This window comes from Neophocaena asiaeorientalis, unplaced genomic scaffold (assembly GCF_003031525.2).
Source record: "Neophocaena asiaeorientalis asiaeorientalis breed wild unplaced genomic scaffold, Neophocaena_asiaeorientalis_V1.1 scaffold19, whole genome shotgun sequence".
Taxonomy (NCBI): Eukaryota; Metazoa; Chordata; class Mammalia; order Artiodactyla; family Phocoenidae; genus Neophocaena; species Neophocaena asiaeorientalis.
This window is the reverse complement of record NW_020173388.1, coordinates 4695391-4721038: the sequence shown is the minus strand read 5'-3', so window position 1 is coordinate 4721038 and position 25648 is coordinate 4695391. Positions and strand designations below refer to the sequence as shown.

At 43.5% G+C, this 25648-nt stretch overlaps 1 protein-coding gene across 3 annotated transcripts; it reads left to right on the top strand.

The window, feature by feature from the left end:
• The first annotated feature begins 1652 nt into the window (after positions 1-1652).
• SRD5A3 (steroid 5 alpha-reductase 3) lies at positions 1653-25460 on the top strand. 3 transcript variants are annotated; one of them, XM_024746738.1, is made up of 7 exons: positions 1653-1955; positions 9168-9310; positions 11110-11307; positions 14700-14834; positions 15907-17511; positions 18041-19538; positions 25408-25460. In XM_024746738.1, the coding sequence occupies exons 1-5, from the start codon at positions 1735-1737 to the stop codon at positions 16164-16166; spliced, it is 957 nt and encodes a 318-aa protein (XP_024602506.1). In that variant the 5' UTR covers positions 1653-1734; the 3' UTR covers positions 16167-17511; positions 18041-19538; positions 25408-25460. The 3 variants fall into 3 exon arrangements, with proteins under 3 accessions (XP_024602506.1, XP_024602505.1, XP_024602504.1); XM_024746737.1 differs by having other exon boundaries at positions 15907-18178; positions 19385-19538; XM_024746736.1 differs by having other exon boundaries at positions 15907-19538.
• The last annotated feature ends 188 nt before the right edge of the window (positions 25461-25648 follow it).

The window sequence follows — 25648 nt, the reverse complement described above, 5'->3', positions numbered from 1 at the left end:
TGATCTGTCTAACAGGCTTTAGCCTGGTTTTTCACTTTTGAAATAACTCACTCCAGTAAGGATTTAAACATTTACAAATGCTTACAGTAGGGTTTGACTTGTGGCTTCCTGTTCAGCCACTGCCCTCTACAGGGGGCTTGTCTGAATATAAGCTGTGAACTCTAACTAAAATTCAAGCCAGAAAACATGGGATAATTTTTCCCTCCAGCTTCAGTCGTTCCTGTTTCCACTACACACACACACACACACACCCCACATCTTGTTTTGTGATCCTTCCCCAGATCAGGTAACTACAAGAGAACCTCCCACTCTGGAAACTTGATCCCTGCAATGAACTTCCAGGTAGCTTGTCTGGAAAGATGTTCTAGAAAGTCCAGCAGCATTTCTATGGGGTTAACCTAAGAACAGTGAAGAGACAATGAAGAGGTGACCCCTGCAGATGAAACCCTAGGTCATACAGAGAGACCTCATTGTCCCAGCTGGAAGGCCAATTTGACTAACCTTTATCACATGTTTCTCAAGTCACTGGTAAAGGCTGAAGTGTCCTTGAACAAAGAACCAAAACTCTTAAGAAGCTGGCACATTTAACATTCCAAAGAACTGTTCAAGCCACAATAACCTTCCTACCCAGTTCCCTGTGGCTCATTCAACACAAATGTAGGGTATCACACTGGGGTAAGGGCGGCCACTCCCCTCTCCTACCCCTCACCTGCCACCCAACCTCAAGAACCTAAGCTCCAGAAGGGCAGGGACATTGTCCTGTAAGCCTCTCTGTCCTTGGTGTGCAAAACAATGCCTGTCATATAAGAGGCATACAATATTTTAAGCACTGACATTTTCAAGGCTTTAAAAAACTTACCTAAAAGAGTTAAATTTACATTTGTCCTAACTGAAAATCAATGTTGTTTAAAATTGATGAGTCAATAAAAATAGCAGTCACTACACGGAGTAAATATCAAAGAAACGGCAGACGGTGTTAAAAACTTTGCCTCCAAGAAGTGGAACTCTAGTAGGGAGAGGACTGCAGTTTTTAAAATAGAATTTTTACCACTTTCATTTTTGTACGTGCAATTGTCTTGACTTTCTACTTTACGTGTTTAAATTATACACATTCCTAACATCCTAATACAACTATTCATTTTCTTGTATGACCCGCCTTCTTTATCCATATATTCACACATTCATATTAATATAGTTGTTCGCAATCATAGCTATATATTTTAGTCTTTTTTTTCGCTTAGCCTACAGTTTCAGTTATCATAAACAGTTTTCCGTGTTTCGACCGTCTTCATAATTATGTTAATGGATTCATGATACTCCAATGTTATTGTACCATAATTTAGCTAGATACCTTAACGTGGAACATTCTGGATTGTTTCCACTTTTCCAATGAAAACAGTGCTGCAGTGAAGACTTGCAGACGTGGTCTTGCTCGTTCCGCTGCTTTAAATCATACTGTTGAGTCGTATTTCTGGGGTTCCATATAGGAACCCCGACTCAGACTAATGATAGAGCGACCAACAAGCTCCAGCAAGACCCAGACCAAGAATTCCGCGCGGCGGGGCGGTGCCTCCTCCCGGGAGGCGTGTCCTGGGCGGGGCCGAGCGCGACCCAGCCCTGCGCTGCGTCACCCACGTCCCGCCCGGCTGAGACCGGCGCGCCGCGCACGAGTGGCCGTTCCTCCGCCAACGGGTGGCGAGGGCCCGGGGAGCGCGGACGCCGGGCGCGCCGGCCATGGCTCCCTGGGCGGGGGCCGAAATTTCGGCGCTGAATCCGCTGCGTGCCGTGTGGCTCACGCTGGCCGCGGCCTTCCTGCTGACCCTACTGCTGCAGCTCGTGCCGTCCGGCCTGCTTCCGGGCTGCGCGCTCTTCCAGGACCTGATCCGCTATGGAAAAACCAAGGAAGGGGGGCCGTCGCGACCGGCCGCCTGTCGGGCCTTTGATGTCCCCAAGAGGTAACCGCGCCCGGGCGCGAGTCCTGGCTGCCTAGGCGCGGAGACCGGGGGCGCCCCGCTCGAGCAGCCGGCAGGGGGCAGCAGAGGTGGGAGCGGGGCCGGCGCGGACCGGCCCGGGAGGCCCAGGAGGGTTCCTTGACGCGGCGCAACGCCGGCCCGTTCTCCGGCTCTGCCCGCGTCCTTTGCGTGGCGCTGGGGGCTGAATGCCGCGAGTGTCCGCCGACACCGAGGGTGCTGAGCCGCGCGCACCTTCCGGGGCGCAGGAACGTGAACTTCTGGCCGCACGTAGCCTTTCCTTCGGGGTAAATGGCAGCGCTTCCCAATTTAGGCCCGGTCACCAGGCGGTAAATTAAAGTTTCCCAAAATTCTCCTGTTTCCTCTCTCCTGCACTCTGGGGGCTCATAAGCTAACTTGAGGTCGCCGGAACTCACTAAAAATTAAGGCAGGCCCTCCTTTCGCGCCTCTGTGTCCCGTATTTGTTTCCCAACTCTCAACAGTTAGGATGAAGGGTGAGACGCGGGTCACCAACTGGCGCCCACCTCCTTCGATCGCACTGACGCTCCTTACCCGCATCTCGGCAGGTGCCCCTGGAGAAATGTTGCCCAGGATGGCACATTTTAGGCAAGCCTGGTCCCTAAGCCCCATTTGACTTTCAGCAGATTTCATAACTAAGTTCAACGAGAGATTAAATCGTTAGGACTTAAATAGAATTCTTTCAGAAATTGTAAGGTTTGTTATAGTTTCGGTTTTTTGTTTGCTTTTCTTTAAATTCAGAACATTACCGGGAAGAGTCAGCCGAACACTGCTAGACGGTAGGAATATAGCAGTGGCTTTTCTTGGAGATGCAGCCTAAGTTGGCGTTTAGGAAGGAATCTGGAGAAAAGTGATAGGGTTTCTGATGTATTAAAACACTTTGGTTCTCACTTAGACCTCGCATTAGGCGGTGCCCCAGGTCTGCAGAGAAGAAAGAGTCTAAATAAACTTGGCTTCCCACTTTTGACTGTTGCAGAAATATTCATCAGGTATTAACACTGAGAAGCGAGCACTAGGTCATTCTGAGGAAATATAACGGGAATGAGGCTCTGGGAAGAAGTAGACGATTCACACACAGTGATTAAACCTCCTATTTCTTAGAAGCTCTTTGTAAGCTAAAATTTCCGGTCATCCTATTTTTCATCAGGTTTTGAGTGTAGTACTTTTCTATTTCATAGCAGGAACATTCCTAGATTGTCATTTTTTTAGTGTTACAAGGTGAAGAAAAAAATTCTTTTGAGAGTGTGAGTTCTAACAATTTATTTTCTGAATTTTAAAAAAGGTACTACTGTTTCTGGAGTAGAGGGCACATTTCAAATCATTCTCTGCACTTACCTCTTTGGCTCCCATACCCTACCTGTTACTACTCCGGTCTGTCGTTATAGTTGACGGCCAAGAAACAAATTTTGTACCTTTCCCTTACTCTTTACTACAAAATTGGTACTTTTTGGGCTCCTTGTAACTTCTACTATATTATGAAATAATTTATGTGTTTTTCTTCTTCGAGAATTCTAGAACGGACCCTTCCATGGTGTTTTGTTTGGTCTTTTTTCTAAATTTAAACTAAACTTTCTTTTCATACTAGAGAAGGTGCAGCAAATCCAGGCCAGTCATGAAAGGCAAAAATGTCTAGATGCTATATTTAAATATTTTTCCTTGTTCAGAATTCAGTAGTACTCTTAAAAGTGAAAATAAGCCTGTAATTTTTACACTTAGAAATAGGCAGCTGTATATCACGTTTCTGCACCCAAGAGCTTAGGTGAATTTGTTTGGGATTATTTTTTCCTAAAGAGGAAAGAATTAAACCTTAATTGAATTCATGGAATGTTGATTCCATTACCCCTGCCTGGTAGATTTTTTTTTTTTTTTTTAATTAAGGTGATAGTTGCTTTTCTTGTTTTCTTTTGGTTCCTGGAGTTTTTGTTTTTGTGCTTTTTTAATTTTTAAAAATAATTTATTTATTTTATTTATTTATTTTTGGCTGCATTGGGTCTTCATTGCTGCGGGCAGGCTTTCTCTAGTTGTGGCTACTACTCGTTGAGGTGTGCAGGCTTCTCACTGCGATGGCTTCTCTTGTTGCGGAGCATGGTCTCTAGGCCTGCGGGCTTCAGTAGTTGTGGCATGCGGGCTCTAGAGCACAGGCTCAGTAGTTGTGGCACATGGGCTTAGTTGCTCCACGGCATGTGGAATCTTCCCGGACCAGGGCTCGAACCCATGTCCCCTGCATTGGCAGGTGGATTCTTAACCACTGTGCCACCAGGGAAGCCCTTCCTGGAGTTTTGATTTCCCAGAAAGTCTGAATAAATACATGACCTCGAACGTGAGTCACAGTGCTCTTGACTTGCATAGTGTATATGGAAGTACTTCTGTTTCTAATATTTCAAAATGTTATAGAAACATTGCAATTGAATTGAGCTGTAGAGACAAAGAGAACCATCCAGACTTTCCCTACTAGGGTTCAGGGTTCCTAACCAGCAGTCCAGGGGATCTGTGGATAGAATTTGGGGCAAATTGGATTGGAAAAAATTACATCTTTATTTCACTAACCTCTAGCTGAAATTTGGCACTTTCTTAATGATGAATGTAATCAACAAACCACAGTAGAATTAGCAATTCCTGCAATTTTGTGACAAGTTTTTTAATGTTATATTAAAAATATTGAGGAGACCTCAAAACATTTTCACTATAAGAATACTGTATTATCCTCCACTATATCTTGTTATTTAATACATTAATTAAGAAGCACATATATTACAAATGTTTCTTAGTGGTTGTGTTACCTATATTTCAGCATAATTGGTTTCATTTATCCCTATGTCTTTTAGGCATGTAGTCTTCACCAGACTGCCAAAGGAGTGCATGATGGAAGAAAAATGTCAGGAATCCCTGCTCTAGACTGTAAACTCCATATGTTTACATTTGTCTTGTTTGTTACCATATCCCGGGCTCAATGCCTGATAATAATAAGGTCCTCAATCAATGTTTTGAATGAATCAAAAAAAAAAAAAGGTTTTAGCTTTAATCGGTTTGTTGATTAACTTGACTGCTTTCTCTGAGAGTAACTTTGGATGTGGTACCTTCTCTTTCATTCATTTATTTAACCATTGTTTATAGAGTACTTACTATTGCCAGGAGCTATTCTAGGTTCCTTGGAGCCTTTGTTTTTGTAAAACGGTAAATATGTAAACAAATCTTGTAAAACAAGCAAAATAATTTCAGATGGTAATAAGTGCTTCAGAGGAAATCCAGCCTGGTTACTTGATCATGAGGAAGATGGGGTTGCCGATGACAACACTAGAAAGGATGATCAGAAAGGGGCAGGGCAGGAGATGAATTCATTTTGGGAGGCCAGGACAGACAGCAGGCCTTACAGACCATAGTGGAGATTAGATTTTATTCTGAGTATGTGGAAAGCAACTTTAGGATGGGGAAGGGGGCATGGCATTATGTGATTTATGTTTGAGAGGATGACTAGCCATTGTGTGGAGAAGACTGGGTAAGAGGCCGTTAAGGGTGCTCCAGGCAAGAGGTGGCGGTATGGACTAGAGTGTTAGCATAATAGCACCTGTTCCTCATACAGGTGGTGATGACATTAAAGCACGTGGCACAGGGCCAGGCACCTCGTCAGAACTCAGGAACCATTGGTTTCCTTCCTTAATTAAACCTATGACTCCCCTAACTGGTCCTGGGATCAGTTCTTGCAATCAGCAAGTAGTGTTAGATCAGATATCTCCTGTCCCAGAACCATCTAGTGGCTTCCAGCTCACTCCCAGGAAGAGTCCAAGACCCTGTACAGTCTTGTCCCCACCACCTCACTGAGATCCTATCATTTGCCCCCTGTGTGGCTCCAATCCAGTTTTCTGGGTCTCTCTGCTTGTTTTCTGTCCCCTCAGGGGCTTCGCCTTGTAGAGGCCTTTCCTCTACCTGGAAAGCTCTTCCCTCAAATAGCCAGATGGTTTACGCCCTCACTTCCTGTAATTCTGCTCAGGTATAACCTTCTCAACGAGGCTGCCCTACCCACCCTGTTTAAAAGTATAATACTACCATCCCCAGCACTCCTTCGTCTCTTCCCAACTTTAGTTTTCTCGTTAGCAATTATCACCTCCTGACATGGTGTAAATTTTACTTCTGTGTGTAACTGTGGGTATAAGCTCCATGAGGGCAGGAACTGTTGTCTTTTGTGTTCATTGCTGTATCCCCAGAGCCTAGAGCAGTCCCTGGCTTATGCTAAGCACCAAAATGTTTGTTAAGTCAGAGGAGTGCTTGCTCGGTGCCCAGCCCTGAGCTACCATAAGGGTCCCCATATCCCTGCTCCCAGGGGTTCACTTCAGTTAAGCAAAGTGCCAAGGGAGGAAAAAGAGGGAGAGCATCTAGAAGAGAAGGAAGGAGAGTTTTCAGATCTGATTTTGAGGCTAGAGCTGGGTCTTTTCAAAACACAGATGTAACCACGAATTAAGAGTAGGACACGTTTCCTGTAGCAGGAAATAAGGCAAGCAAAACAAGAGATAGAATGTGCAAAATGTAGGAATAAGAAAAACAATCTGCCTGTGAATCAAAACCCCATGGCACAAGTAGGCCACAGCAAAATGTGGCTTAGCATCTTATATCAAACATTCTTGAGTAATTTGGTTGACTTATGGTTTGGTATAAATTGGTACATGTAACATAGGGCTGGAAAAGCAGGTTCTGGCAAGTCTAGATGGCATGAATAGGAGCACAGCCATGTGATTTTAACTTCAGAGTCATCAGGGCTGAGTGTGGAGCCAAACACTGCCACTTACTGCATGACCTTGGATGAGTAACTTAACCTTCTGAGCCTTAGTTTTCTCAGCTGCCACGTGTAAATATAATGCAAACTTGACAGGATTGTTGGGAAGATGAAATGAAATACTCTTTAACTGGTCTCCCCACAACTGGACGATTCTCTTTCCTTACCAGGGGGATTTTTTTTACCTTAAAAAAGACCAAAATGAATGAACAATGCTCTCTCTCTTTTTTTCTTTTGATTGTGATATAATATACATGACATACCATTTTACACTTTAACCCTTTTTGCGTGTACAGCTCGTTGGCTTTAAGTACATTTACATTGTTGTGCAGCCATCACCACTGTCGTCATCTCCAGAACTTTTCCATCAGCCAGAAGGATTTTTAAAACATAAAGTATTACTTCAGGTTGCTGTGTTCAGATGCCTTCCCATCCCACTTAAAAGCCAGTGTCCTGGGCTTCCCTGGTGGCGCAGTGGTTGAGAGAGTCCGCCTGCTGATGCAGGGGACACGGGTTCGTGCCCCGGTCCGGGAAGATCCCACATACCGCAGAGCCGCTGGGCCCGTGGGCCATGGCCGCTGAGCCTGCGCGAAAAAGCCAGTGTCCTTACAGGGCCCTGTAGGGTCTGCCCTTGCTTTTCATGCCCTAGCACCCTCCACACATGTGTCCTTTGTTGTGCCTCAGGGCCTTCGTGGTGGTTGTTTCCTCTGCCTAGAACATTCTTTGCTCAGAAATTCACAAAGGTTATTCATTCTAGCCAAGTGTCAGTTCCAGAGAGGCCATCCTTGACCACTCACCCAGAATGGCCTCCCCTCTGCACCGTCTCTGTCCCCTCACCCAGCACTGGGCTAGACGTCTACAGGTTCATTTGCTGACTGCCGAAAGATAAACTTCATCACGGCAGCCACCTGTTCAGTTTGCTCCCTGCTGTGTCTCCAGCTCCAAGAACATCACCTAGCATGTTCTAAGTGCTCAGTAAATTGTTTTGAAAACATGAAGTAGGTAAAGCGGCTGAAAGTTGCTCCTCAGAAGCCGGCCCCTCCCCTTTCCATGGGAGCCTGCAGAGCACCTTGCAGCTGCCATTCTGCTCTGCTGGCTCAGACCAGACCTGGGCTCAGTTCTAGGAAGTGTGTCTTACGGAAGACCCTGGGAGGCAACCAAAGGCCAGGGGCCCAGGGGTGCGGACGAGGGGGTAGACTTGACACTCATGCATGAACTTTGCAGGAAACTAAGCACTTGAGCCTAGAGAAGATCTGAATCCAGAATAACAGGACATCTCAGAGAGGACAGATCTGGTGATAGAATTTGTAACAGTAGTGGGGAGACTAAGTGGGTTGCTATGGAATGGTCAGCTTAGATCAGTGTTTATCAGACGGGTTGTGGGCATAGTCTGGGGGACTGTGAGGTCTGGTACATACAAGCATACTCTGAATCAACTGGAAGAGGAGTCCCTGAATCTATGTGTAATCCTATTGACTCCAGGCTGTCTTACTGCATCACAGATTAATGAGACAAGAAGAAGGGCTTAATATAGATGTGATCATTGAAGACCAGGGAAGGCCAGGTGACCTCCAGGCACCCTGCAGAGTCAGAAAGATTTTGCATTGATTTGATTAGAGAAAAATAGTAGAGGTATAGGTAAAGAGACCTCAAAAAAGCATGTTAGGCCCTGGTGCCATATTAGGTGATTCCTTTGCAGCAAACCAGCATAATCTTTCATGTTAAATTGACATTGCTAATTGCTAATTTCAACTTTTATTGGTTTTGTGGTTTTATTTATTTCATTCGTTACTGTGTTGATTGCAAAATATGTATTGTATTTGTATGAGAGCGGTACCTATCAGGAGTTGATAGCTAGTTTTATGAGTTAATATTTGTCATGTTATTATAAAAGTAATTTAGATCAACACAATTTAAGAAAACACTGAATCAGAAGACCTTTAAGGTTTCTTGCAACCCTGAGAGCCTGTGATTGTGCAAATCTTGTGTAACAGTTGTACAGCTATTGCAGCAACATCACTCGAGATTTAGAAATCTTCCACAGATTTGGCTAGTGTTAGCACAATCTAGGCTGTCTCTGCCAGGCCCTGGGGCCCCCTATTTTTGAGTTTGAGCCCAATCCTGTTACCTGAAGATAAGAGAGAGCTAATTAACCCTACATCTAAGTTTAACAAGGTCATTCATGTTCTTGTTGACTTTAGGAAGCCTTTTTCTTATTAGTTAACCAGTCCCATCATTTGAAAGGAAATTTCAAAAATCTGAACATCTGTAGGATTCAGGTTCTATTAAAAAAGCAAAGCTATACTTGCAGAATGAAGGAAAGAGGATAGGGAAACTAAAAATAGTCTTCCTGTATAAAGGCTTAAAGTGGATCCACTCTGATTATTACCTAACTTGTTTTCCCTCCGCAGGTATTTTTCTCACTTCTATATCATCTCAGTGCTGTGGAATGGCTTCCTGCTTTGGAGCCTTACTCAGTCTCTGTTGGTGGGAGCACCTTTTCCAAACTGGCTTCATCATTTACTCAGAATTCTTGGGGCTGCGCAATTCCGAGGTAACAACTCCTCTGGCTAATACCAACCGTTGTATCCTGTTCCTGTCTCTCCTGCCTGCGGGGAGGTGTTCTCGGTATTTCATAGCCACTCTCAGCTTCTTGGTGGGGCTGGGAAGTGAAGGGTGGGGCAGAAAGGGTTCCGCGTGGATCACAGCCAGATGGCCGAGGGGAAGGCCCCAAGTCCTTCACTGAGATCATGGCAGAGCTGAGAGTCAGCTCTTCATCCCTGATTTCCCAGCAAGTGCTGTGCTGAACAGGACTGGCTATTCTCCCTCTGATATTTTTAGTACTTTAGGATCCCTCAGGTTTGCCTTGAAACATTTATCATATATATAGTTCCAACCACAGTCATGCCTCTGGACTCCAGAAATTTGATAGAAAATTACTTTTTGATCACAGGTTAAAAATGTTTGTTATGCTGTGAGGCTTTGGTTATATTAAAAAAATTGACTGTAAATAGTTGTTGATCAGATGATTACAAAATAACATTTAAATTTGCCTCACTGTGCCTTGAATAAAGGATACACAGAACAATTTAAAAGGTAAGGAATTGAAGGTGAAAACCATAAAGTGGCCTCAATTAATATCAGGCATCAGGAGAGGGGCAGAATTAGAAACAAATTGTTCTGGTGCTATCTCTGTCCTTTGTTCCAGCAGCCAAACCGCTGGCTTCCTAGGAACAGTCCTTTTCTGTATAACCAGAGGAACTTGTTGCAAAAGATGACAGAAAGAAAAAGCTATGCAGATCTTACTTGGGAGGGGAAGATATCTCGGTGAATCCCACTTCACCCATTAAAACTTTACCTCTTCATTCGCTTACTGGGGGGCTGGCTGGGGTTCGGATATTTGAAGGGTGGTTGTGAGGAGTTGTATTTGGTTGTTTGTTTTATCCTATTCCTGAAGAGTTAGAACCAGGTTTCACTATATTTAAATGAGAAAAGCAGGCAAAGCCAATCTGTGTGATAGAAGTCTCCATAGAGCGTACCCGTGGGAGGGTGCGGGGAGGGGCAGTGCCTGGAGGGGAGCACGAGGTGCTGGCTGTGTTCTGTTTCTTGATGTAGGGGCTGGTCGTACGGGTGGGATGGGCTGGTGTACTTTGCAAAAATTCATTAGGCTGTGTCCTTATTGTATTTTTATGATGTGTGTGATAACATTTTTAAAAAACATCTAGATTTTATGTCATTTTAAAAACCAGCATTTCTTCTGACTTCTCTTGAGGCAGAGGGCTGAGAGGCAGATAGGAAGATAGATCTCAAGTCTCACAATCCCCCAAAAGTATAATTTCTTTTTTTTTTTAATACGGAAAGAAATGCATAACTCTTCCTGTCTCTGTTCCCATCCCCCTTTCTGCTTCTGTATATGCCTGTGTCTCTTCTCCCCCCTGACCTCAGGGATCCCACCAGGAGTCCTTGCTCAGAGGTCATCCAGGAACTCTTCCTGACTATCTTCAGATGGGGATTAGTGCCAGGGACCAGAGACCATGGAGTTTGGGTTCTGAGAGCATGGATCCCTTCACAGCCATGTAACCCAGAAGGCTTTCACATCACAGCGTAGAGTCAGGAGACCCGAGTCTGTCTCAGCTCTGTCACCAGCTTACTGTGTAACCTTGAGCCAAATGCCTTGACTTCACTTGGCTCACTCCCTCGTTGCCAAACAAAGGAGGTGTTAGGCTGGATGATATCTAGGGCCCCTTCCAAGCTCTGATCTTGTTTAATACCCTGTTTAACAGTAGGGGAAATCATAACTTTGGATTAGTCCTGGAGAGAGAGATGCTGAGTGTGTTCCATTCTGAATTGTAGGGGGTGAGCTCGCGCTGTCTGCGTTCTTAGTGCTAGTGTTTCTGTGGCTGCACAGCCTACGAAGACTCTTCGAGTGCTTCTATGTCAGTGTCTTCTCCAATGCCATGATTCACGTCGTGCAGTACTGTTTTGGACTTGTCTACTATGTCCTTGTTGGCCTAACTGTGTTGAGCCAAGTGCCAATGGACGGCAGGAATGGTGAGTGGCTGCGGGGGTCTGTCAGCTGAGTCACTGGGTATATGAGGGATTCTGGGTGAAGCATTCCACCAAGCATTATGGAAGTTAGAAAGTAGGAGTTCACTTTGCATTTGAGGAGTTTGGGCTCTAATTGTAGCTTTAAAAAGTCAACATGCCCAAGGGTGCCTAGCAGATGCACATCACAACCATAACTGCTAAAACCTGAGAGATACCAATGTAAGCAGCAATGCCTTCAGTAAAGAGAATAAAGTGCAAAGTCTTCAGGAGGCCTGGTTTAGGGATGAAGAAGTGGGATGTGGGGTTTCCATCATTGGGATTGAAGTCAGTGAACTTATGTGGAGTTAGTCGGGAAAGGAAGAGGCAGTGTGGTCAAGAGTAGAACAGGAAGCAGGGGAACACACTGGAACAGGAGAAAGGGTCAGCAAGCCAAGCTGCCTCACCAAAGCCTCATCATCCAGGGGTGGAGCGGTGAGGGATGAGGGTGGGGAAGGGAAAGTTGTTGTGCAGGGTGAAATCATGGAATACCAGAGGAGGAAAGGGTGGCCTGAGCTCATGGTGAATAGTTGGGATTTGAAGAGGAGGTAGGGAGCCATTTTGTTGCCATCTCGTTCTTGAGATTGTTCCCGTTGTAACAAAGCTTATTTCAAGTGAGGTAGCCTGAGCGGAGAGGACAAAAGAGCACTGTGGTAAATCACAATTGTGCCTTAACACTTCTGAGCTCTCACTAGCCAGGAAGAGGGAAGCAAAATCATGACTTTGTTTATGAGGAGGAAATGAAATGTGATTTGGGGGATGGGGGAGAGGGAGGATTGGATATCTGACATATCTGACCATGGTTTTTGTAAAAGCAGTGCATGCTTAAAATAAAGAATTCAAGTCCTTTTGGGTGATGGAAATGAGTTTTCTAGTGCTGAGCTTAACTTCATCTCGCACCCTTGGTATCCGTCAGCCCACACGCTCTAGGGTAGGTCCTTCACAGCCGTTTTCACTAAGCCCAAGTCTCCCTGTTTCCTAAAGCTGCCCTATCCCTCCTTGTAAATTGAGCCCATGGTCTGGATATTTCCAGTACTCAGTGAGTGAGCTCTCTCCTCAGGTTTGATTTCAGTGTCAAGTACCCCTTGATTGGCCTCTCTCTCTGTTGCTGTAGGACAGCCCGTGGCCTCCATGGCGCAAGGAACGATTTTAAAGTATAACTTATTGACGCTCTTTCTCAATTCCTGAGTTGTTTATTGGCTCCAGCCACTCAGTTAGCATCTCTCCATCTAATTTCTCTGAACGTAAGTCAGTTTTTCCTACCTGAGCTTTCGGCTGTGGCATCCTTGTGCCTCCCATGTCATGGTTTGAGCCGTCATTCCTGGAGAACAGTCCGAGGTTTTTAACCCAAAGGAGCTTTCCAAAGCACTTTGGTAACCCACTAGCTTGCAGTCTGTTAGCATTACATATCTCTCCTGGAGTTTCCTCTGCTGGCTGGACCCCAACTTCCACCTTCCTTCCTGTATAAGAAGTCAAGGAAAGGCTGCTGAGACACCCACAAAATAGCTTGTAGACCCTAGACACTCCTTTCTGAAGTTTTCTGAAACTTGTGTTTCACCTACCTGTCCTTCAAGAGATCATCTGGGACAGTATGGGGAGGACTGGTTTCAGGAATTCACTGGAAGAGAACACTGGGGCATTTGCCAGCTGCAGAGTCTGATAGAAATGACAGGGGCTTGGGCGTCAGATGGGCCTGAGTCTGAAGTCTGGCTTATTAACATCTCAGAGCCTCAGAACCTTCATCTGGAATTAGGGACATATACTGATTTCAGAGGGTTCTTGTGGAAGTGGAAAGAAAGTGTGTCTGTAAACTACCCATATCTTCACATCTCCTTGCCTTCAGAATCTAGAAGGTCCACCCCCAGTCACTCTCCATTACATTGTTCTGTTGTTTTTTCTTCAGAGCACCATCTGTACCTTAAATTATCTTGGTTATTGATTTTTTTACTTGTTTCATCTCTTGCTACTAGAGTGTGAGTTCATGAGGACTGGGACCTCACCTGACTTACCCACTGCTTTATCCCTTGTGAGAGATGCCACGCTCAGTAGACACTCAATAAGGAACGAATGAATAAATGAATAACTAAATACTACACAGATTAGACTCTCAGTAAATAGCCTTCCTCCTGCCTCCCCTTTCCTGTATCAAAACTTACTCTTAAATTTTTTTTTCTCTCATAGGTAATTTCTCTGCCTTTAGAGTAGGTGACTTACTTGGCTGTAACATGAACTCTCAGACACTTGCTTCAACTTTTAGTCCTGTGGTGACTTGCTCTTATAGCCTCTGATTTAAAACTATTTTTCATAGTCTGTTTATTTTTAACTTATAAAAATATAACTATTTAGTTAAATGGCTAAACTTAGTCAACATTAAGAGACTATGGTAGATTGTTTAGAGAAAGCAAGTTTTTAAAGGAAATTTACACAATTAGATTTTGGTGGACTGTCATTAGTCATTAGCTGTCATCAGCTGAGTCCTGCCTCCAGGTACCCATATGGAATAGCTTGATCCTTGGTTCTCCTACCTGAATCAACTTTGTAGGGGCTCCCTCTTGGCTGCAGAGCCTCCAGCTCTTCCCTGTTGTCAATGGACAGCTTTGTTTTTTCAGTCAAATCCCTGACTAGCCTCACTGCTTCCTGCTGAACATAGGGAAGTCCTTAATTTGTTTTTCTAATGCCAGTCCTTAGAAAACCTGCATTCTTCACGTCTTCTTGGTAGCTGGAGAAGAAAGAAGATGAAACTTTTGAGTGTTTCTACTCCTGAAACGAAATCTCTCTGACTAGATTCTCTCTAATCAGAAAGGGATACTGTTTTGGTCTTTATCTTGCAGTTTCCATTACTCCTCTTTTTGAGAAGTTCCACTGTTAGCCTTTACTTCCAGTGATTTTTTTCACTGGCCAGAGCCAGTCAAGTCAGCCTTAAAGGTTTCCTTAGAAATGGCTCGGGATGAGATCCTTTAGGAAGTGTTTTTCTGACGGACTGTAAGAAAGAGGACATAAAACCAGGCTTAGAAATAAAAATGCTAAGTAGTCTCACCACACAAGAGTGCTTCACAAGAGTGGGAGACAGAGCTGACCCCTGTGCTTGAAGCACTTGAAGAAGGAACAAGAGAATGTGTTGATACGGAATTCTCTGCCAGGGGCCCCTGAAGCTGCCCCTGGCTGAGGAGCACACCTCCCCCATCCACAGGGATGCTGTTCTCCCCTCTGTACTTGGGAAATTATAGCAGGATGATTTTCCAGTCGTGAAGAACAGAATAAGTAGGTAATGGTGTTCTACTGATTATATGATTTTTTTAATGCTCTGAGCCTCTGAAATTTTGCAGAGTTGGCTAATAAGATAATTCTTATTTCTGTAGTCTATGTGATAGGGAAAAATCTCTTGATGCAAGCTCGGTGGTTCCATATCCTCGGAATGATGATGTTCATCTGGTCATCTGTCCATCAGTATAAGTGTCATGTCATTCTCGGCAATCTCAGGAAAAATAAAGCAGGTGAGATATCTTTTAGAACCACTGCATGTGGATTTTAGCCCTCAGAAGTTAGGTGTACGTATTACTTCTCTCTTTTCTTTCCTGCCCTAATTAGTTGACTAATCTATCAAATGATCTTTTTTTTTTTTTTTTTTTCCTTGTGGTACGCGGGCCTCTCCCGTTGCGGAGCACAGGCTCCACGCAGGCCCAGCGGCCATGGCTCACGGGCCCAGCCGCTCTGCGGCATGTGGGATCTTCCCGGACCGGGGCATGAACCCGCGTCCCCTGCATCGGCAGGCGGACTCTCAACCATTGCACTACCAGGGAAGCCCTCCAATGCTCATTTTTGACAAGACTCTCTGGGTCTTGATCTTCCCATCTGTAAAATGAGAGCATTTTACTGAAAGACCTCCCTGACACCATCTAGCCCTGACATTCTACGACTGTATTCTGTGCCCACATTTTGGGACCTACACTGCATATATGTGTCTAACCAGCATGTGAGCCCTAGTATTACTGTGCCAAGTTAGTATCATTCCAGCTAAGGCAAAAAAACCTTGACTCTTTAGTTAACTTGTGTTGACTTATCACAGTTAGAGTTTTTATTAGACTTTTTGAAATATTAAAAATGGAATAGTACTATTCAGCGTTTATCAAGTGCTTATTTTGTGCCGGCCCTGTTCTGAGTGCTTTATATGTAACTTCACAGTACTCGCTTTAGGCGGGTACAGTCTTATCCTCATTTTATAGTTGAGGAAAGAGAGGCACAGAGAGGTTAAGCAACTTATCTAAAGTTACACAGCTTGTAAGTGGCAGAGCTAGGATTTGAACTCATGCGGTCTGACGCTGGTGTCTGAGTTCTTAATAGCTTGGAGGATTGTTGGAGAAACTTATTTACAGTTGTTAGTATAACCTCAGCATGTGACTTTTTAATATGTAGTAGAATGACAATGGAGGTGTGACAGGATGGTGGTTTGTACAGGTCTGTGACACCTTTTTCTAAATGAGTTTTATAAATTATTTGGAGGGTGAAGTGGTAAAACTTTGTTTTGGCAACTTCGAATGTTCAGGGTATCTTCTTTTTCCATTTCAGGAGTGGTCATTCACTGTAACCACCGAATCCCTTTTGGAGACTGGTTTGAATACGTTTCTTCCCCTAACTACTTGGCAGAGCTGATGATCTACATTTCCATGGCTGTCACCTTTGGTTTCCACAACTTAACTTGGTGGCTCGTGGTAACATATGTCTTCTTCAACCAGGCCCTGTCTGCTTTCCTCAGCCACAAATTCTACAAAAGCAAATTCGTCTCCTACCCGAAGCACAGGAAAGCTTTCCTGCCATTTCTGTTTTAAGATAATCTCAGTTATGAGGAATGCACACCAGGTGACAGTTCCAATTCCCAAGGACAACGAAGTCTAGAGACCAAAGTACAATTTCTGTAGAACTGTTTAAAACCCTCTGGTCCATTTCTGTTACCAGAAGTCTTCAGTGCATGAGCAAAGCAATACCACTCAAGAAAATGAGTCTTGGGACTTCCTTGGCAGTCCAATGGTTAAGGCTCCGCACTTCCACTGCAGGGGGCATGGGTTTGATCCCTGGTTGGGGAACTAAGATCTCACTTGCTGCTCAGCGTGGCAAAATAAATAAAATTTTTTTTAACAATGGAAGAAATTGAGTCTTCAGAGAAGAAATACTTCTGGCAGACCTGGGAGTGCTATGTCTGCTTTCTAAGATGCTTTATAAAAGCAGCCAAATGCTAAAAAGTAGATGAGACTTTTCCAAGCTGCTTCAAAAACAGACTAATCAAGAATATACAAACAGCTTCAAACAAACACACACACAGTGGAAGAGATAAGGTCATCTGTGGCTTTGTTTTTGCTAGAGACAAATTAACTAGACTACACAATAAGCAATATAGCAGATGCTCAGTAACTGCTTGTTGCCTATCAGTCAAAGCTGAACAGCCTTTGACAATAACAACAATGTATAATTTCACACCAATGGATTCTGGGAAAAGTGAGTTTATTGAAGTGAGCTTATACTTATTACCACAAAGACTTCCAGCTATGTAACCATCAATAGTCATTTCCCCCTCAAATCATAGCCTAACAAAGTTTGAAACCTCTTTTATTTAATATTTTTTTGACATCCCTTTCTAGGGAGTACCTTAAAAGTGTAAGCGTCTGAAATAAAATATTTTTATATTTATGCATGAAAAGCCCTCATGAATGGAACTGACTTGCACTCGGTATTGGATAGTGCTGTAGCCTCATTCATATGTAGTTATTCAAATTGGATTAATGTCTGCCTGAGTGTATTTTAACTAATAGAATGAATCTGAAGACATTTAAAAATGAAGTTTACACTTAAGATAGCTTATGTTAAAGAAAATATCCATGATTAAATCAAGTGGATATAACCGCATGGTGTGAAAGTAGAAAATAATACTAGAGCCTGAGCAACGCAGTAAAAAACTGCACATTCGTACAGCATAAGATTTACTGGCTTACTGGCTGAGGTATTAACTTTATTTCTTTTATACAGATATCTTCTTATAGTCTACTAGGTACTAAAGTTTTGCACTAAGATGTACCGTGCTGTGGGGGAAAGCACCTCATTATTAACCAGACACGCATGGAAGGCACAGTCTAAGAATATCCTCCCAGCCTGCATCTCTGGAGTAGTAAACCGAAGCTGGTAAACAGATTCTTTTTAACCCAGCTTTCAATATACGTATATCAGCACATTTTCTAAAGTGCTTAGATGTCTGAAGTAGCATTTTCTCCCCAATAATCAAATACCACTTCCATCAGCTGTTCCATCTAATAAATGACATAGTCATTTCATTTATCATTTAGATTTGCCATCCTCAGGACCGGGACTCAGGAACAAAACTTTCTACACCAGAAATGTAAAGCATATTGCATTTTGGTCTTAATTTCCACACAAATGGCATAAATAATTTTAGCATATTATTTGGGGAGAAAAATGTATTTTGCTTTAGCATACGGTTTTATACCAGGTTAGACTAGGAATTTGTCTGCTATTCTGGAATTTCATTGTACTTTTAAGTAAAATAATGAGCATTCCCTGTGAAGAAGCCTGTCGGGCCCTGAGAGAGGGTTCCCAGTCAGCTCTGTGCTCCCCACGTTCTTGCCATCCTTCTCATGCTTCTCCTGTCTTCTACTCTCCCTCCCCCTTCCTTGCCCAAACATTGCATTTCTAGGTGAAGACAGAAAAGGAAGTAGTGATGTCCTCAAAGAGGCTCCGAACAAAGTTGTGTGGTCTTTGCCGAAAGCTCAGCCGTGGAGAATAATTGAGAATTGTGCTCACAAGATCACAGTCAACGTTGCTCTTTGTGCTGGTAAAAATAGTCCATGTGCCTAAAGGGAGAACACCAGAGAGAGTCTGCAGATTCTTCACATGGATAATCCAGAAATAGCTTGGGGCTGGAGAGTCTTGATTTTCCTATTGGCTTAGTTGAATAGCTTTACTCTTTAATTCTCTGTTACTGTTAAGTTCGGGAAAATGTTACTGAACTACCTCATGACAGCATTCCCTGGATTAGCTACTGACTAGAAAAGTGTACTGAAAATAGCCTTTGTTTTTAAGTCTCCAAGTTGTAGCTCATCCTCTATACTAACATTTGCTTTCAGTAGCATGGATTCTTTTGTCTCCACAAAGCTTTGTTCTGTATTGTGTTTTTAATTCAATGAGTGGTTATTGCTAGAATTCCTATCCCAAAAAGAAGCCTTTGCTGGTACTCTTATATGAAGCTTAATGGATAGTTTAAGGAGACTGTAAACATTTGCATAACTGAAGTTACCTGAAAATTCAAAGACCATTGATAAGTAACATATCTCAAAATGAACTGTTGTATTAAAGGTCTTAAAATAGTAAATGAGCAAGTAGAAATTTTTTACACCTATCTAAGCAATTTCTGCCCACTCGCTTACATTGCTTATCAGAAAAAAAAAAATATTCAGCTGATTTTTATCAGTGTCTTACATTAGTCTAAGATTTTTCTGATAAATGGACAAGAAACAGTGGAGGTGGCAGTGATCCCTAAGTAATTCACGTGATGCATACTTCATCATTTTTCTCAAATACCAGTGATCTAGAAAGCCATGTATTGGTTTGGGGGAAACAGAGAGCTACTCTATGCACATAATATCGGGTCTCTTCCTTCAAAAAGACTCTGAACGCTTGAAATGCTTAGAGGACAAAAGAACACAAGAGATTTCTCTACACAAAAGACATATCTGCCTCCTGAGCCTAGCCCTCTGGGTAAAGCCTCATAGCACATGTGCAGTTTTTATCAGGGCTCCTTGGTCTACATAGCGTCTTTCTGTGAATTAGATAAGTCGTTACTCTAGAACATCCCCACAAGAGCAGGGCATGAACCTTTGTGGACACAAAAGGCAGCTGGTGATAGGACTGCAGCTCAGTGAGCGGAGCTTGAGCTGGATCTCAGCCCACTCACCCTTCAGCGTGCGGTCCTTTGTGCAGTGAGCAGCCTGCACAACCTTCCAGAGAGACCCTGCTCATCGTGCTGCCTGTCTGTCTGCAGATTCTGTTCACTCTTGAAGAAAACAAAACTTGATTTCATGGAATCATCTCATTGAGAAAGACCATAAGAATTAAACTAGGAGAAGGGGAAGTAAGCACTCCATGCAAAACATCTCCGCTTCCACACACTAGAAGAGGAGTCTGGTGGTTAACAGGTAAGTGACCCTCAAACAGAATGTCTGTGCAGATGCTAGGATGCTGGCCCCAAGTAGAGAGAATATTTTGCTTCTCTGATTACCAGCTCCTGTCTTCCCAGGTTATTGTTCTAGTACAGCGACTCCAAGTCTTTCCACCCCATTGGGACCTCCAGTCTGTCGATAGAACGTAGTCCTTCACCTTTTCTAAGTCATATCTCCTTACCCTGCTTAAGTGAATCACTCTAAGCATTCTCTGTATATATCCCGAGTTCTCTTGCCGCCCCACATTGCTTCTTCCTGGTGGTTTAACCAAGGCACACCCCTGGTTAAATTCAACCCTCCCTCCTTGGTGTGTGCACCTATGCAACCGAACTGTGGCTGGAGAAATACAGTCCACCAACATCCCCCTTCGAATTCATGGCCGTTAACCTCAAGTGGTGTTCACTGCTGCAGTCATACTAAATTTCCCCAGTCCATTCACTCTCCCACTCTGCTGACTGTGTCACATCCCTGTCCTCAGGAAAATGAAGCTGCTGGAAGACGGCTTCCACCGTTACCACCACTGCCTCCACCCACCTAAGCATTTGCCCATTTATGTTGTCCGCCCTCGTTACTGTTGAAGGATACTTTCTTCTTAAAAGAGGGTGTATAATCATGATTCTCTCACAAATATAAAATGAGCACATGCCAAAGATTTTATTGAACTCATAATGAAGGAACTAGTAAGATGTTAGAACCAGTACCGAGAGTCTGCTGCTTACAGAGTTGCAAAATAGCTCAAAGACGAGGTGCAGATAACCTGAGGAGTGTGCTGGACAGGGCACCCGTAATATTTTTTGCTCATTTCCAAGTCATTTGCAGTTTTTTCCTGAGACTAAACAATCTCTCTGGGTTTCTACTCAAAGCTAGGCCCTCTACTTGGGCACTAGAGTCTACCTAAGGACATTGGTTAGCCATTCTTCCTCCTACTAAATCAGCAAAGTTTTGCCATTTCTCAATTTTCCCATCAGCAGAAAAATACCTTTTTAACACCTAACCCCATTGCCCTCACCACCTGATTTTTCTGGTGGCTTCGTAGCAAAACTAGAAAGAGTTATATTTTGTTCTTACTAGCTCCAGTTCTTTTTCTCTCGCTGCCAAACCCATTCCAGTCACTCTCCAGACCTCACGACTCAACTGACACTGCTCTTGAAAGTCCATGCTAAATCCAGCGGTCACTTCTCAGTATTCATACCAGCACAGCAGCGGTGGTCTGCCACTTCACCTTGATACACTTCCTTTAATTGACTCCAAGACTCCACACACTCCGAGTTTTCCCCCTACCTCCCTGGCTATTCCTTCCCAGGTTTCTCTACAATTCCTTCTCTCTATCCTGACTTCTGAATGTAGGAATATGCCAATTCCCAGTTTTTGGTCCCTTGGTCCCTCTATCTTTAGATGGTGATCTCATACAGTCTCATGACTTTAAATACTATTTGTATACTGATGACTTCTAAATATATATATCCAGCCTAAACATCATTCCCCAACTCTAGACTCATATGTCCCATTTCCTGCTTAATGTCTCTACTTGGTGTGTAATAGATATCTCGATAGATGTGATTGAATTTCTGATTTTCCTCATCCCCACACCTGATCCTTCTACAGTCTTCCCATTTCTTTATTACTCAAACTGAAAATGATGAGATCTTCCTTGACTCTTCTCTTTCTCTCATGCCCCGCAGACCAATCTGTGGTTCTACATCCAGAAGACATCCCTGTTACATTGACTCTATGAGCTACCATCTTGATTTTAGCCACCATCATTTCTTGCCTAATTTACTGCCCCAGACTCATAATTGGTGTCCTAGCTTTCTCCCTTATTCTCTACAGCTGCTTCTCAGCACAAGCCAGAGTGATCTTTCAGAAACGTAGATCATGCCGCTACTCTCTCAAAACCCTGCAACAGCTCCCAATTTCTTCAGATCAAGGCCAGAGTTACTCCAGTAACCTGCCAGCTTCCCATATGATCTGACCCGCAGTCATCTCCCTTACCTCATCTCCTATTCTTACCCTCATTCCCTCTTCCTACACACTGGCCCCCTTGCTGTCCCATATACATATCCGCCGTGCTCCTATTTTAGGGCCTTTGCACTGGCTGTTTCTTCTGCCTAGAGTGCTCCTCCTCCAGAGGGCCACGTGGCTGACCCCCGCGCCCCCTTTAAGTCGGATCATCTGCTGCTGTGTAATGACGTACTCCAAATCTTAGCAGCATAAAACAGCAAACGTCTCTCGTAGTTTCTGTGGGTCAGGATTTCAGGTACAACTTAGCCGGGTGCCTCTGCCTCAAGAATTCACTGCAGTCAAGGTGTCACCAGGGCTGAGGTCCCATCAGTAAGTTTTATTGTTGTTGTTTTATATAAGAGGGACGTAGGCTCTTATTAACCCAGATGACTGTTATTTGTACTCCCTGGATCGCATCCTCTGGAATGTGTGGTAATTTAGAATTGGAAGCGCCTGATAGTATCAGGGTGTGTCAGTATGAATAAGTAACATCCGAGTGTGCCATTTTGGCATGCATACTAATAAATTTTACTTATTCATAGAGTGTAGACTTATCAAGATCGACAGGAATTTTGGGCTGTGGATAGACCTTAACACTGGTTAGTAGAGGTTGGCCAAGGGCCTGGCTGTCTGTAGACTGAGCACTTATTGCAACTGCCCCGCAGAATCCAGGCCTATCTTACAAGGTCTGTTTTTATTACCCTAAATTCAAACTTATACAGTAAGTGAAACAAGGAAGCCTCCAAGGCAAGTACCTGTGCAACTTGATGGAGCAGCACCCTGATTTGCCTACTATAGAAGACAGTTTTTAATAAAAAGTTACAGGCAGAATGATAGACTTTGCTCCTTCCCTTCATCTCCCACTTGCTGATTAGATTTCGCTAGTCAGCAGTCTTTCATCGTTAGGTCTAAGACAATATTTACAAAATCACCTTTGGAAACTCTGGGTAAAGAATAATGCCATCTTAATCTTGGGTCTGGAAAAGAATTAAAGTCCCCTCAGGAAACAAAGGAGAAAAAAAATGGAAATCAATTAAGAGATTCTCTTTTAGTCCAGGGAAAGGCAGAAGGATTCCCGCCAAACTTAGGAAGTTTACATACAGGCATATTTAGAGAATCGCTACAGGAAACACAATGCTTACTAACAATATTCCTCTTCCTGGATCAGACAATCAGATCAGAGTTTTTTACACCGACTTTGATCGGGTTAGTGACTTACATAAAAAGATCATCTGTCTGTGGCCAGGTCTTTAGATGTTACCCCTCTGAAAACAGAAGAATAGCAATTTATCTATTCAACCAAATTTATTTAACATCTGCTATATCCAAAGCATGGAGGTAGGCTCTGTGGTGCGTACCGGGTTATATAAGACACGATTCTTGCTCTCAATAAGTAACATTTCAGTATGAGGATGACACAGATTTATCAACAACCTATTTCCTTAAGTTAAAGTCATGGAGGGAATCCATCAGCTTCATCATTTCCCTACCACCTCATGTTCTTCCAGTTCAAATCCTGACACTTGACAGACTATGCAACCATATGCAGCTTCGTGAGCGTATGAGCCGCGCAGTCTCACAGGGCCCTTCTCTCAGAAGGACCCCACGCTTGGTTTAATCCTCTGCTGTTCCTGTCTTGAAATTCTTAATAATTTTATTTTTGAACTTGTGTTTGGCAAGTGAAGTCTGATAGGACAATGGAATATGCACGTGAACAGTGGAAACATAACCAGAGGTTATGCTTGCACGTGCGCAGAGGGCTCGGGCAGTGCAGGCAACCCAGCATGCACACACACGCCTCCGAGGAGCTCGCCAAAGCCGGGCAGGTTCCTGGGCCTGCACGGCAGTGGGGATGGTGGCGGCAACAGCAGAAGCGGAGGCAACAGCTGTGGCAGCCCTGGCTCGACAGGTGGGAAGGGGCTCTGCACGGGGGCAGCACCAGGACCTGCAGTGGGAAGCCAGCTTGCAAGTCCCTGTCATCCACACAAATGAACTCATCAGCCTGACCCTGGGACAGGAACTGCTCGCACTCAGGCAGCAGACTTTATCAGTAAATTAGTACAAAATACATGGACAGGGCTTCCCTGCTGGCGCAGTGATTGAGAGTCCGCCTGCCGATGCAGGGGACACGGGTTCGTGCCCTGGTCTGGGAAGATCCCACATGCCGCGGAGCGGCTGGGCCCATGAGCCATGGCCGCTGAGCCTGCACGTCCGGAGCCTGTGCTCCGCAACGGGAGAGGCCACAACAGTGAGAGGCCTGCGTACCACAAAAAACAAAAACAAAATACATGAACATTGTAATAAAGCCTATCAGGGAATTATTAGAATTCTTAAAGGATTTAGAATCTCTGGTTTTGAAAACTGCTGCAACATGGTGAAGCAAATAACCACACATGTAGAAATAGAAATTAAATATAAAGATCATCATATTCTACAGAAAATAACACTAGAAAGATGTGGTACATATATAGTGGAATATTACTCAGCCATTAAAAAGAATGAAATTTTGCCATTTCAACAACGTGGATGGACTTGGAGGGTATTATACTTAGTGGAATAAGTCAGATAGAGACAAATACTGTGTGTTATCACTTATATGTGGAATCTAAAAAAAGAAATGAATATAACAAAACAGAAACAGACTTGCAGATACAGAGAACAAACTAGTGGTTACTGCTGGGGAGAGAGGTAGGAGGAAAGGCAATATAGGGGTAAGGGATTAAGAGGTACAAACTACTAGGTATAAAGTAAGATACAAGGTTGTAATATACAGCACAGGGAATATAGCCAGTATTTTACAATAACTATACAGATTATAAAGACATCGATTGACTATGTTGTACACCCAAAACTAATGTTATTGAAATCAACTATACGTCAGTTTTTAAAAAACACTATTTTCATTTGAAGGTCTGAATGAACCAATTGTTAAAGAGGAAGGCAATTAAATCTTTTTCCTTGTAATTGAAGCTACGACAACGGAAAGCATGAACAGGCCTTTTGATTTATACTCAAACCATAAAGTCACTTTCAGTTGCTTGTACGACCTCCACAAGTTTCAGGAAACATTTCCCCATGTCTGAGGAAACATTAAAATGCCATTATATAAATTTATACTTAAGTTCAGACTTACATAAAATGTATTCATGTGAAAAATCTGTTTAGAAAAATAATTCCACAAGAATCAACACTAGAATAGACTAGAACTACTAAAATTTATATCTCAAAATGTTATTAGAAATTTATCTGTGTTGTCACAGCCTATAAAATTTTCTTAACAGTTGCATCAGCAGAAAGATCCTTTTCAAAATGCAAATGGTCATAACTTGTGATCTTGCATTTGCCGAGAGTGACTGATATTTCTTTCAGTCATATCTCGTGGGAAAAAAAACTATGTGAAATGAATTTCTTACCTGTTGAAAATGAAAAAAAAATGACAAGTATAAATCTTAATTTGCAGACAGGTGAGCCAGAAAAATTTTCGTGATCAAGATACCACATTAATATACTGTTGTTTTTTATGGCATTATATAGAATATTGACCCCCCCAAATATATTTTTGCAATTTTTAAGTTCACCGAGTTACCCGTTTATCACCATTACCCCTATTACACTAGTACCTTTAACTGCACTTTTTCCCCTGCTTTTGAACAGGGGTCCCACATTTTCATTCTGCACTGGGCCCAGCAAATTATGTAGCCAGCCCTGGTCAGGTCAGAGAATGATAAATATTCATCATAAGCCATTATTGAAGACAGTTTGTGCTATGAATGCTTAAGAAGTATAGAAAAGAGCACGATATGCAAGAAAATGCATGTTCTTTCTTTTTTTTTTTTTTTTGCAGTACGCCGGCCTCTCGCTGTTGTGGCCTCTCCCGTCGCGGAGCACAGGCTCCGGACACGCAGACTCAGTGGCTACGGCTCACGGGCCCAGCCGCCCCGCGGCATGTGGGATCTCCCCGGACCAGGGCACGAACCCGCGTTCCCTGCATCGGCAGGCGGACTCTCAACCACTGCGCCACCAGGGAAGCCCAAGAAAACGCATGTTCTTAATGTGTTCCATACAAAAATCTATCAGCTGGTAGG

Excerpts from the sequence above, each read along its gene's own strand:
- SRD5A3 (XM_024746738.1), top strand. The coding sequence starts at position 1,735 with ATGGCTCCCTGGGCGGGGGCCGAAATTTCGGCGCTGAATCCGCTGCGT. Across the intron at positions 1,956-9,167 it reads GCCTTTGATGTCCCCAAGAG|GTATTTTTCTCACTTCTATA; the intron begins GTAACCGCGCCC and ends TTCCCTCCGCAG. Across the intron at positions 11,308-14,699 it reads GCCAATGGACGGCAGGAATG|TCTATGTGATAGGGAAAAAT; the intron begins GTGAGTGGCTGC and ends TTATTTCTGTAG.